Source organism: Tenrec ecaudatus, chromosome 4 (genome assembly GCF_050624435.1).
Source record: "Tenrec ecaudatus isolate mTenEca1 chromosome 4, mTenEca1.hap1, whole genome shotgun sequence".
Lineage (NCBI taxonomy): Eukaryota > Metazoa > Chordata > Mammalia > Afrosoricida > Tenrecidae > Tenrec > Tenrec ecaudatus.
Genome location: NC_134533.1, coordinates 153431769 through 153444500, shown reverse-complemented (window position 1 = coordinate 153444500; position 12732 = coordinate 153431769). Strand labels below are relative to the sequence as shown.

The window sequence follows — 12732 nt, the reverse complement described above, 5'->3', positions numbered from 1 at the left end:
AGATCAAAGGGATAAACCTGACTTGAACAGTTAAAACCGTGTCAGTTGATCCCGCCTGAGGCACACTGGGCCTGATCTAGTTTTCAACATTTTCTGTATTTTTTGGTTTGTTCAGGGTTTATGTTTATTGGGGTTTGTCTCAGAGGTGTTAGGACATTGGGGTCACCCTCTTGAAGCTGTTACATGTTTTTCTGTATATGAAACCCAGAATTGATGAGCCTATAGTGGCAGCAAGTTCAATAAAGATTTCCCGTGGGTGGGCCTAAAAGGGAGACTGTCAAGGAGTCCAGGAAGGAAAAAAATGGAAACTGTGGTAGCAATTGTACAATACTACTTGATGTGATTGAACTATGGAATGATAATATGTATTAACTCCCAAATAAAAATAAATTTAAGAAAATTAAACAGAGGGGGGAAAATGGTAATAATTTGATACCGCTGTTCCACAACACATTGAAGTCAGTATTTCTATCTCTCTAATCCTTCATCAAATAATTCTGTAATTTTTAATTTACACCATGTTAAAATGGCAGTTTTGCATTTTTGAGGGACTCAAATCATGTCCTTCTTCAGTGTTCTTCGTGTTTGAACCCTAAAAGCAGTCTGGTCAGGGTTGTAGGCTGGGTGGGGTACAGTTTCAAATGAAGTGCTTGTAGGAGCCTCTGTGATCCCAGAATCAGCAGGGCAGTGCTCCCCTGGAACACATTGCTGTCCTCTTTCTCATTGTTTCCTTCTTAAAACTCCTTCATAGTAAGTCCTGCATCCTTCAAGAAAATCCACCAAGATTTCCCCTTTGGAATCCCCCAAACCAGTTGACATAACTTCCTGTGTTGACCTCTCAAGAGTTTAACTGACCCAGCAGTTCTCTTGGCAAGCCACTGTTTGATTAGACTTTTTTTGGGGAGAGCACCCTAAGACAGCAGTTCTCAACCTGTGGGTCACGACCCCTTTGGGGATTGAATGGCCCTTTCGTGCAGTCGCCCCATTCATAACAGTAGCAAAATTGCAGTTATGAAGTAGCAATGAAAATAATGTTATGGTTGGGGGTCACCACAACATGAGGAGGAACTGTATGAAAGGGTCATGGCATTAGGAGGGTTGAGAACCACTGCCTTAAAGAGACTAAGACAAATGTATTACTAAGAGCACTTACCGTATTCCAGCTATCCGCGGACTGTAGAGACATGTTTAAACATACGTTGTTTGGAATAAACCTCTGCACGTATGAACTGGAACCAGCATAGCAATTCTTTGTTATTTACCCCCAGATGTGATATATCTACATGTATTTGCTGCAGTGAAACCCATGGGAGCCAGAACTTGCTGGGACTGCTCTGTTTGTTTGTTTGTTTATAGATTAGTGAGCTTTGTGCCCTAGATGGGATTCAGTATTGCTATTTTTTATTGCTCTTTTTAGGTGGAAACTATTTGTTTTCCTTCTTTGATTAAATTTCTGCCTTACACGGGTTCTGACTTTCACGGGTTTTACTATATATGAGAATCAGAGTGTTAGGGTCAGCTTTACCTCTAGGGGTTACTTTGCATATGCTCAAGCAAAGTAGTGTTGACGTGCTTAGTAAAATGTGCATGTGACAGTACAGCAATGATGAAACATACAACTTTAATGCTTCCTCCACGCCCCCCCCCCCCCCCACTATCATGATCCCAGTTCTACCTTACAAATCCGGCTAGACCAGAGGATGTACACTGGTACAGATAAGAACTGGAAACACAGGGAATCCAGGACAGATAAACCCCTCAGGACCAATAATGAGAGTAGTGATACCAGGAGGGTAAGGGTGAGGTGGGGTAGAAAGGGGGAACTGATCACAATGATCTACATATAACCCCCTCCCTGGGGGACGGACAACAGAAAAGTGGGTGAAGGGAGATGTCGGACAGTGTAAGACATGACAAAATAATAATAATTTATAATTTATCAAGGGTTCATGGGGGGCGGGGCAGGGAGGGAAGGGACAAATGAGGAGCTGATACCAAGGGCTCAAGTAGGAGGAAAATGTTTTGAGAATGATGATGGCAACAAATGTACAGATGTGCTTGACACAATGGATGGATGTATGGATTGTGATAAGAGTTGTATGTGCCCCTAATAAAATGATTTTTTTAAGTGCATGTGAAAAAACAAGAGTACAGTTAAATTTTTCATTCTCTTGTTCCGTGGGAAACCAAATGCAAGTTCAAGTGAAAGGAAACCACTTTCTCTGTTTTTCTCAGGCTACCGACATGTCTATTTGGAAGGACTGACAGAAGCGTCTATATTTGTCCACATAACCATCAATGAAATCTTTGGAAAGGTGAGAATCCTCAGTGGGCTTAAAGCCACATGTAACAATAATAAGGTTCTCAACGAAGGTTTGATTTGTTGACTAACTACATAAAAGGGATATAGATTTTGACCAGCTGTTCTTTAACAGATATATATGGAAGCCCAGGAGGTCAAGTCTGATGCTCTGCTGTCAAGGCTCTGGTATACGTGGACTTTCCCAGTGTTCAGGAACGTGTACCCTTCCTTCCACATAGGTGCCTGATCTGTGCTTATAGATTGGAGGAAATGATTTCCTCTCAGGGAAACACTTATTTGCCTAAAACATTGAAGCTATAAGTTAAATGTTGTGTTTTATTTGATTCCTTAAAAATCCCTAGCTGTTTTCCCCCGCCCACCCTGCCCCCTATCATGATCCAAATTCGACCTTACCAATCCGGCTTGACCAGAGGATGTACACTGGTACAAATAGGAACCAGTAAGATATGTCAAAAATAATATGACAGTGTAAGATATGACAAAATAATAATAATTTATAAATCATCAAGGGATCATGAGGGAGGGGGGAGTAGGGAGGGAGGGGAAAAATGAGGATCTGATACCAAGGGCTCAAGTAGAAAGCAAATGCTTTGGGAATGATGAGGATAACAAATGTACAACTATGCTTGACATACAATGGATGGATGTGTGGACTGTGATAAGAGTTGTACGAGCCCCCAATAAAATGGTAAAAAAAAAATCCCTAGCCAGTTATAGTCAAGTATTCTTGGCTGTTTGATTAATTCCTTTATAATTAGGCGGCAGTCCCAGCCAGTTCTAAGCAAGATGTTTTCATTTAGTGTGATGACTTTTAATTGAATCCTAAACATTTATGAGTGAATTTATAGTCACAATATCACAAATTAGCTCACAGCTAACAGCATCGGGCTGGTATCCACAAGGTCGGTGGTACAGATGCACCAGCTACAATTCAGGGCACAGACAGAGCAATCTGCCTCCATAAAAATGACAGCCTTGGAAACCCGGTGAGGCAGCTCTGCTCCCCTGGATGGCAACCGTTGGCGATAGGAATGAGTGGAATTAATTCAGTGGCATCACAGAACAACATGGGGCTCACAAGAAAGGAACTCCAAAAATATATTCTGGCCCTTTCCTAATGCTGCCCCATCGAGTGCTTGAGATTTACACATCACTAGGCTGTCCTCTAGTCACGCCAAGTACTTGAGGACTTGGGTCGCTGTCATTTTATGGTCCACGTGTGGTGGTCCAGGTGGCTAAGAGTTTTGAATGGAGCTTGGGAGTTTTCTTTATGAGAGAGTTGCCTAGCCTGGGATGTCTGCTGAGCTGTACACATTGTGTGCCTCAACTTCCCTATTTTACTCAACGAAGTACCAGTTGCTGCCAAGTCAATTCCAACGCATGGCAACCCTTGTTTGTGTCAAAATAGAACTCTACTTTGTTTTTTGTGGCTGTTTCATTGTTACGAATAAATTCCTAGGCATTTCTTTTGAGTTGTCTCCTTCTAGATTCCAAATTCCAACCTTTCTATTAGTGGCCTAGCGCTCTAGCCAATGGCACCACATGGTCTGCCTCCCCCTCCTGTAAATATGGGTTAAAAATAGGAGCAGCCTTATATATCATTAAATATATATATGTGTGTATATTCTAATAGGAAGCTGCCTGTTAGAGAGTAAGAACTCAAGAATGTTGCCTGACAGCATTAGGAGAGGGCTAGAATGCATTTGGGGGACCCCTTCTGTGGGCCCTATGTTGTTCTGTGCCATTGAGACAATCTACACATACCTATTGGCTACCCGTTGCTGGTGAGTGGAGATTTACTATTGCTACACGCTAATTGACAAGAATGGGACCGATTGAGCCTGGGGTGCTACAGAACTCGAATTTCTAAGAGTAGGGAAGTTTGGTCATGACTGCCTGTGTTCTGCTTGTGCTCCGTGTTGGGAATCTTACCTCTGGAGTGAATACACACGCAGCCAAACAGTTCCATGAGCCTCTAGGAACCCTAGGTTAAGGATGTAGTGACTGTAGCCTCTATCCTAACTGAGGAGACCACAGTACAGAATTTGTTTAAAAGCCGGACTAGCAATAAATTAAACTAAACGACAGAAAATGTTTGATTAGACTTCTGTTCGCTCTCTGAGATAAAAATCCAATGGCGAGTCATGCTGTTTATTATTTTCAAGGTGTGTTTGGGTCAGGGTGTGTCTTCCACAACATGCTGGTGCCGTGAATGAATGTGAAACTCAGACTCACCACGCCTGGGAGAAAGGGTTTTTGGAGTCTCTGCAGTCTTTTGTATGCCCCCTTCTGGAATGAGCTCCGATTATGTTGACCGTGGTTTTGTTTTTGTGTCTTCTACAGTGGAGTCCTTTAATACTCAACCCCAGTTATACAATTTTGCACTTCCTAGGAGCTACCAAGGTAGTTTCTCAGCATGGCGTCTGGTTCTTGCTGGCTTATGAAAAACAAACAGTGTTATGGTGGCATGCTTTCTCATACCGCTCCATATTTCTGCTGGCCACTTGGAAACATGCTTCTTCTGTTGGTTTACGGCGGCGGAGTTTTGCAGACTCTGGACACGTTCCTCCCACCTTCTCATGTCTGGCTAGGACATTTGAGGAAATGCTTGGTTGTGATAATAGAGGGCTGTTCTCTTCAGGACGTAAAGCGAATATCCTGTGCATGACATTGTACCAACATGCTGTGAGCTGCTGTTTGCTTGTGTGGACATACTGTGATGGCTGCGGTTCTGCTTTGCACTCATTTTTCACGATGTCATTTAGAATGCCAGCTGCTTTCAGTGCCATTTGTTTAATTTGGGTTTGCTTTGGGGTGTGTGTCTTCAGAACAGGCAACTCCAAGGTCTGAAGGGGCTGTTCAATAAGAATCCCAGGCACAGTTCAGAAACCAATTCCCATTACGTCCGGAAACGATCCATTGGAGATAGAATTCTGCGACGCACAGCCAGTGCCCCAGCCAAAGGCAGAAAAAAGAGCAAAATGGGCTTCCAAGAAATGGTAGAGATAAAGGATTCCGTGTCCGAGGCTGCAAGAGATCAAGACGGTGTCCTCAGGAGGACCACACGGAGTTTGCAAGCCCGCCCTAATTCTATGCCGGTTGACAAGAGTCTTCTAGGAGCACTTTCGCTGCCTATATCTGAACCAGCAAAAGACCCGGCTGGAAAGGAAAACGCTCTAGGTAGGATGCTTTAGATTTCCCTAAGGACAAACTTTTCTAGACTGCATTTAAGTTCCTGATGATTATGATGATATGGTTGACATTTTGTAGCCTAAGATACACTGAAAACAATCATTTCCAATATTATATTTAGGACTCAAAATTTCTTGACTTTGGGATGGGAAGGGGCAGTTGAAGAGATGTTTCCCGGTCCCCTAAGGATTCACAACATGAGTGCTTTCTGAAATGACAGCGAGGGAGCGGGGAAGCCGTCAGCTCTGATGGCAGGGAACACATGGTTCTATGAGGGAGGACAGGGGAGACCTGCAAAATGTCTACAGAAATCTTGGTTTTTCACGTGAGGACCCTATTTATTGATTGTTCTGAGGTTGAACATAGTTGTATTTCTTTTCCATGATTGGGGATATATATGGAAGAAGAAGAAAAAAATCCAAGTGTTAAAAGCAAGTCACTTTCTTCACTTGAAAAATCCTTGCTTCTTCCAAAGGCAGTTCAGGGGGTGATGGCCTATGCTCATTCTTGCCTCATCCCTGGATGTTTGCAGGAAAGGAGGCCTGTGTGTGGCTTCTGGCACGATGGAGGCTCTACAGGCAAAGGACCATACTCGATGCATCCACTTACTTAGTATGAGCCGATCATCAGATATTAAAATTTTTCCTTTGAGTTATTTATATTTTCCATTTTTAAGATGATAAACATTAAACAAATTTTTACTTAGGCAAGTATATAAGAAGTTAAAGGTTGGTTTTTTGTGCATATTTTGAGGCTAAAGTATTAAGAAACTATTAAAGAATAATTTGATCAAGAATAATTGACCACCTAATTTTGTCGTAGCTATATGCTAAGCATGATGGGGGTACCAAAATTAATGTGAATTGTATACTTTTGTTGTTATTATGCCTGACATCATACTGACACTTGACAGGGAATTCATGTGTTATTTATACATTCAAAAACAAACAAACAAAAATGATTCTAAAAATTTATAATCATAGAACTGGTGACCAACCATTTATCTTTATATTTTTCCCCAGGTGTTAGCTTGATTTATAAATTTTTATTATATACTAGGTGGGGGGTTCCATTTCAGATGACCATTTTTTAAAATTGATCTGGCAGTTGAAATACCTCTACATTTTTAAGTCAACAGAGATTTGTATTTTAATGCTTTTATTGAGTCTTCTCATTTCTTTGAGAAATTAAGTAATATCCTCACCAAACTATCTTCCTTAAATCATAATCACTGTGATGTGGGGTTAAATGTGTCTAACTTTGAAAGCATAGAGTGTCTAGATTTCAAGTGTCGCAATACTTGGTTTAACAGAGCCGTCTTGTTCTGTTTTTATCGCCCTGCTTCTTATAGTGCAAATCTGAATAGGAAACAACTTAAGGTAAATCCTCACCGGAAAGCACAGTAACTCATGGGCATTTTTTTTACAATGAATATTACATCCTCAGCTGATGTAATAGATATCCCAAGGGAGGTTCAGTGAAATTCCTGTGACTCTATTTTATCATTTTTTTCCATCACACAAACATTTTGTTGCCACTCTCTGCAATTCATAATTCTAGTCTGTCACAGTTTTCAGACTTACATTTTTTCATGTGTCTGTCTGAAGACAAATTGAGTGTTCACAGGCTCTACCTAAAGTGATCCCAATCACCTAGAATGTTTGTTTGTTTGTTTTCCAGCAGCCGATGTGGACAGCCAGAGAAAAGGCAAGGCAAGTACACAAGACCAACATTTTCAAAATTTCAACAAAAAGTTATCCTCCAGTGCGCTCCTCTACAAAGACACCAGCCAAGGGGGCTCCACTCTTTCTTCTGCCAATCGGTCAATTGCAGGAGAACCATTGGGAGTGCCAGGTCCTAAGTGTGGGAGAGCCACATTAAATGCGACACGTGATTACCAGGAAAACCATCGTCCCAACAAATCCCTCTCCCCAAAGAAGCATTTGGATCTTGATCCTGCAGTGAACCTAACACAGCGTCTGGGTGGTGTGAAAACCAAAGAAAATGGGAGTGTTGAGGGCTTCCTAGAAGGGAAAACCACACCATCAGGAAGCATCCTTCCCCAAAGCAATCTGGAGGTGATGACTCTGGGGGGTGACAAGGGTAGGGGCAGAGCTGCCACCTCCTTTTCTTTATCAGATGTCTCCACGCTCTGTGCGGACGTACCTGACTTACATTCAACTGCGATTCTGCAGGATAGTGGGATTTCCCAGCTTATTGACAATATCTCGATGACAAATGAGAATGCTCCAGGCAGTTCCATCTCAGCTCTGATTGGCCAGTTTGATGAGACCGGTGATCAGGCCAACCTCATAGTCGACTCTGATCTCCATTGTACCAGTGCGATGTCAGGCCATTCTGCCTTGCCCGCCATTGGTCTAAAACTGCCCCCAAAGCATGGCTTTTCCAAAGGAAAGTCAAAGTCATCTTTCCTATGCTCATCTCCTGAGCCTATCGCATTCTCGAGTCCCGGACCTACAGAGCACGTCACACGCACAGTCATTTGCGAAAACGCCTGCACTCCCCTCGCTCAAGCCAAACCAGGTGAGGAGCTTTCTAGTAAGGCCAAGACAGGGGCCACCGAAGGCAAGCTGCCTAGATCCCCTCGTACTTCTCATTGCTGGTTGCCAACAAGTCCCAGCAAGGGAAAAGACTGGAAAGGACTGACGACCCGCAGCCCTGCCCCAGAAGTGACACTGGAAGACGTCATCGCGGACCCCACTCTCTGTTTAATCTCCGCAGAGAGCAGTCTGGTGGAGATTGATGGAGGGCTAGACAGTCTCTCCATAACCACTTGTGACTCCAGGAGAGGGGCCACAAGCCAACCCGCTTCTCCTTGCAAGCTGAGTCAGAGCCTGGGGGAGGCGCACCACTTTCAAAGCGGTTTGCAAAATGGCCACTGTGAAGAGCCTCTCCCTAGTTCCACCCCAGCAGTATTCAACCAACGTGTTGGAGATGTCACCTGCCGAAGTACTTCCTGTCTTGCCTGTCAGGGTGCTGGCTTTGCGCGCAACCACTTCTCCAACGCAGACGCTAAGACGAGCCTGCCCTTCGTGCCCCTGCCGCCCAGTGCTCGAGACACGCATGCCCCCGTGCCCAAGCCCCCGCCCCCGCTCCCTCTGTCGGCCCGGAAGCTGCCCAGCCCTTGCAAATCGAAAAGCCTGGGGGATTTAACATCGGAGGACATTGCATGCAACTTTGAAAGCAAGTACCAGTGTATTAGCAAGAGCTTCCTGACGACTGGCTCGAGGGACAGGAAGGGGGTGGCTGCGACCACGCAACCCGTGGAGCATGCCGATGCGCTCACGGAGCAGCTGAGGAAGCTCGTGTCCCTGGACCAGGACGACGGCTGCCAGGTGCTGGGCTCCAGGCAGCAGGCGCACCACCTCCCCAGGGCGCTCGTCCGAAAGCTGTCCTCCAGAAGCCAGAGCAGGGTACGCAACATTGCCAGCCGGGCCAAGGAGAAGCAGGAAGCCAACAAGCACAAAGTGGGGAGCCCCAGCTCCGCTGGGGGAGTGCTGCTCCGAAACAAGCCCCCCTCGGCGCCCCCGCCCGCCGCCAACCGCCACTCCACCGGCTCGTACATCGCGGGCTACCTGAGTCCCCGCAAGAGCCTGCGAGGCCGCGGCGACCCCGAGGGCGCGTGCGCGGCGCGGAGCCACGGCCACTTGGACCAGTTGTGCACAGATGGCTCCGTTTGGCAGACTGAGGCCAGCATTGACGACAAGCCAGAGATCTATTTCCTCTTGAGACTGTGAACGACCACCGACGACGTACAGCTGCATCTTCAGTGTTTACAAAGTAGTCTGTAGAATGCCAGCGTTTGCCCCCTCCGGTAACCGTGACCCCTGGCTTTGAGATGATTTAAAGATGTCTTTTTAAACGCGTCTTTTGGTTTCCCTTTGACTTCGCGTGTGCCTCTTGAGTGTGCGTTTGTACGTAGATCCTGTGACATTTGCCACGTGCCTATGAACTTTCCTCCCGAGGTCTTGTAAGCTGTGTTGGGGTGGAAGACATGCATGCTCTAGACGGGAAACGTTCCCGCAGCTTGTCCTAATGCACATGTTTTGCCAAGATGTGTTTTCCTGTATGTCCTTAGAACATAGTCACGAATGTAGTCATTTTAACCTCTCTGTTGAGTTGATTAGAACACTGCAAAAGGACAAAGGGATGGATTTTTTAAATTAAGTACTGTTATTGGGGGGGGGGGGGCTCTTACATCTCTCCCCAGTGGGATGAATTCTTTATTTAAAGCCATGGCCATTTTCCTTCTTTGTTTAGAAGCCCATGCGCATTTTTTATGACTGTTGATTTGCCCTTTCTGATTTCATCACCCTCCCCAGGATGGGAGAAATCAAGGGGGAGTTGGTAGCTGACTTATTCCCCTCTCTTTTAGAGTAGGTATAAAGAAGAGAAAACTTCTGTATATAAAGACTAAACTATTTGTTTTACATAAATTTTGTTACATATTTTTGCTAATGGCTTTGTATGTAACAAGAACACAATTGCCAAGATATTTGTTGTACTTTGGAGCTTTCTGGTTGAATTATAGACTGCAAATAAGGGCTGTACGGAATGAGCGACATTTGACAGACTCTAACAATAACAAATAGTAGCACAAATGGGACACTTCCCCAAAACTTTCAAGAAAAATTAAAAAAACTATCATAATAAAATCCATCTGAATCGATAATTGGAAGATACATTTTCCCTCCAGGGAGCCAAGCCAACTATATTTTAGTACCAACACGCATAGTTTCCACTGTGAATCATTTTTACTGTGTGTTCAGAGGGCCCTCTTGGCTCCTTTGTAACATGGACTGCAGTGATGCACCTCTTGGAATTCATGAAAATATAATTAAAGCGGATTTTTAAACACTTGTTGGATTTTTCTGTCTTTCTTTTTCTAATGGAAGCTTATCTGATGACTTCTGCACAAGGGACTCCGGGCACTCATAGATTTTCTTTTTCATCTCTCTGAAGCACAAGAGAGAACCTCTTCTATTGTAGTGTTTTTAACATGCTTTAAAGAGTATATTGCAAGCTGACTTGAGAAGAAATCAATTGACATGAGCCTGCACATTTGCTAGTTTAAAAATAATCCTTCCCTGGTGATCTGGGCGGCTGTGGAGGGCATTGTGGGGAAGGCAGTCGAGACGGGCAGAGGAGGGGTGAGAGGGGGAAGGGATCCATTTCCGTCTTCCCAGTGGGCAGAAGTGGAGCCCTGGTGGCTCCAACGTGAATCCAAAGGTTGGACATTTGAGCCCACTCATGGTTCTGTAGGAGAAAAACCTGCCAATCACAAGCAAACCAAACCCTCTGGACAGTTTTAACTCTGTCATGCAAGGTCACCAAGTGTTTCACTCAACTCAAGGACACCCAGCAGTTCTCCACAGAGTAAGGAAGAGATTTTTCTACACTTATATCATCGCTGGTGTGTTAGTCCGGGTGGACTGGAGAAACAAATTGATAGACACACATATGTGTATAAGGAAGAGGTTTATATATAAGAGGAATTGAACATTGAGAAAACATCCCAACCCAGTCCAGTCCAAGGCCATAAATCTGATAGTAGCCCATATGTCCGATACCAATCTATAAAGTCTTCTTCAGACTCATGAACACATGCAATGAAGCCAAATGCAGGACAATCACAAGCCAGTAGGTAGAAAGCCTTTGGGTCCAGTGGTGGTGTAAGCATCTCAGTGCTGGCAGGGCTCTCTGTGTGGCTTCTCCAGCTTCCAAGTTCTGGTTGTGTCCATGTGGCTTGTCTTCTGCAATGTCTCCCACGGGGTAGGGAGAGAGAGAGAGAGGTGTTTTATGCCTCCAAGGGGGAAGTACCAGATTTCTCAGAATTCTCAGGAGACCAGGCCCCCACAGAAGTCTCATTGGCTACCTCCAGATTGAGAGCCTAGATTCCACCCATACGCTCTGAATCCTTAAATTGACACCAGATTAAGCGACTACCACAGCTGGTTTTTAAAGTAGCTTTTCTTCATGGAGCCTGTCACAATACAAAGTTATTGGAATTTACTTGCAAAGAGGATGTAGTTGGTTTTTCGAATTCCATAGGCTGCATCCTACAAGGTCAAACCCAAAGTTTGCATTTGGATGTCAACCCTGCCTAGAAGTGACAGTGATCTTAGCGTGACATCGGTTGTGGGGCTAAGTGATGGGTGATGGGCGTAAGCCCCTAGATGATGTCCACCTGTATCTGTCATCATACACTCAACATCCCTCCTCTGATAAAGAGGAACCAACAGAAGGTTGCGCTAACTCCCAGGTACACAGATATTAGACTCGTGGCCAGGGTTTCCCTTTTTCAGAAGATGGGCGGGAAACTCACTTTGCCACAAGGAAACTACACAAGCTACTCTCTAACATTGTAAGCCATGTGTTCACGGGCCTGCGGATTTTTGAGGCCTGGCGAGTCAGAAGTCCTCACTCTCTTCAAAGTCTGATAAGAGCAAGCTCTGTGATGTTTCAAAGTTTTCTAAAGTGCCTGATTCATAAGTTGTCCATTTCAGTGACTTCTCTCTTGTTCCGTCTCAAGTTCTGCTTCCCTGGTCTAACACCCTCAAGTTCCCCTTCCCTACAGGTCCCTTGCCATCCGGTTTTCAAAGGACTGGAGGGGCAAGACCGCGAATCTATCATGATCACCTGGTGAGGCATCTGGCGGCTGCTTTTGCCAGTCAAGAAGTTTTTATTGATAAAGTAGTTGCAATACTAAAATCTAGAGACTTAAAACAAGATTTAACCATATCCCTTGACACTTGTGAGGCTTCTCAAATGTTTGTGGGACATAAATACCAACATGAGGCAAATAAGAAGCAGAGAAAGGGGCAACAGGCTTCATTTGAGGGGGCTGGGCAGGGAAAATAACCTGGAGGCAGGACGGACTGACTGCATGAGACCGCTACCAGCAGCACAGTCTCGGGCTCAGAAGTGTGACTGGCTTTGAGCTTAATGCTTTGCAGTCCTGTTTTGAAAATTTTAATAGCTTTATCTTTGGATTTGCATTTCATAAATTAAGTCTAAGAAGATAATGGACTATGTGTCAGGGGGCTGAAACTTTGGCTGCTGTACAGTCCAGCCCTCTGCTGCCACGCTGTCTTCTCAAGAGAGGGTCTCTACTGCCCATTTCAGTCCCTTGAAACCCTTGAGCAGTGACCTTGAGAGAAGGTGGCCTTTACTGTCATGTCAGCCTCTATCCCCAG

The 12732-nt window shown here is 44.7% G+C and overlaps 1 protein-coding gene across 2 annotated transcripts in view; it reads left to right on the top strand.

The window, feature by feature from the left end:
- Positions 1–9273, top strand: part of PLCH1 (phospholipase C eta 1) — a 227197-nt gene extending 217924 nt beyond the window's left edge. Inside the window, exons 20-22 of one of the 2 annotated variants that reach the window (XM_075548867.1) lie at positions 2236–2315; positions 5152–5503; positions 7199–9273. In XM_075548867.1, the coding sequence (XP_075404982.1) occupies positions 2236–2315; positions 5152–5503; positions 7199–9273 (2507 nt within the window). Of the gene's footprint in view, positions 1–2235; positions 2316–5151; positions 5504–7195 lie in introns of both variants that reach the window. The other variant, XM_075548866.1, reaches the window with a different exon arrangement.
- Positions 9274–12732: the final 3459 nt, after the last annotated feature.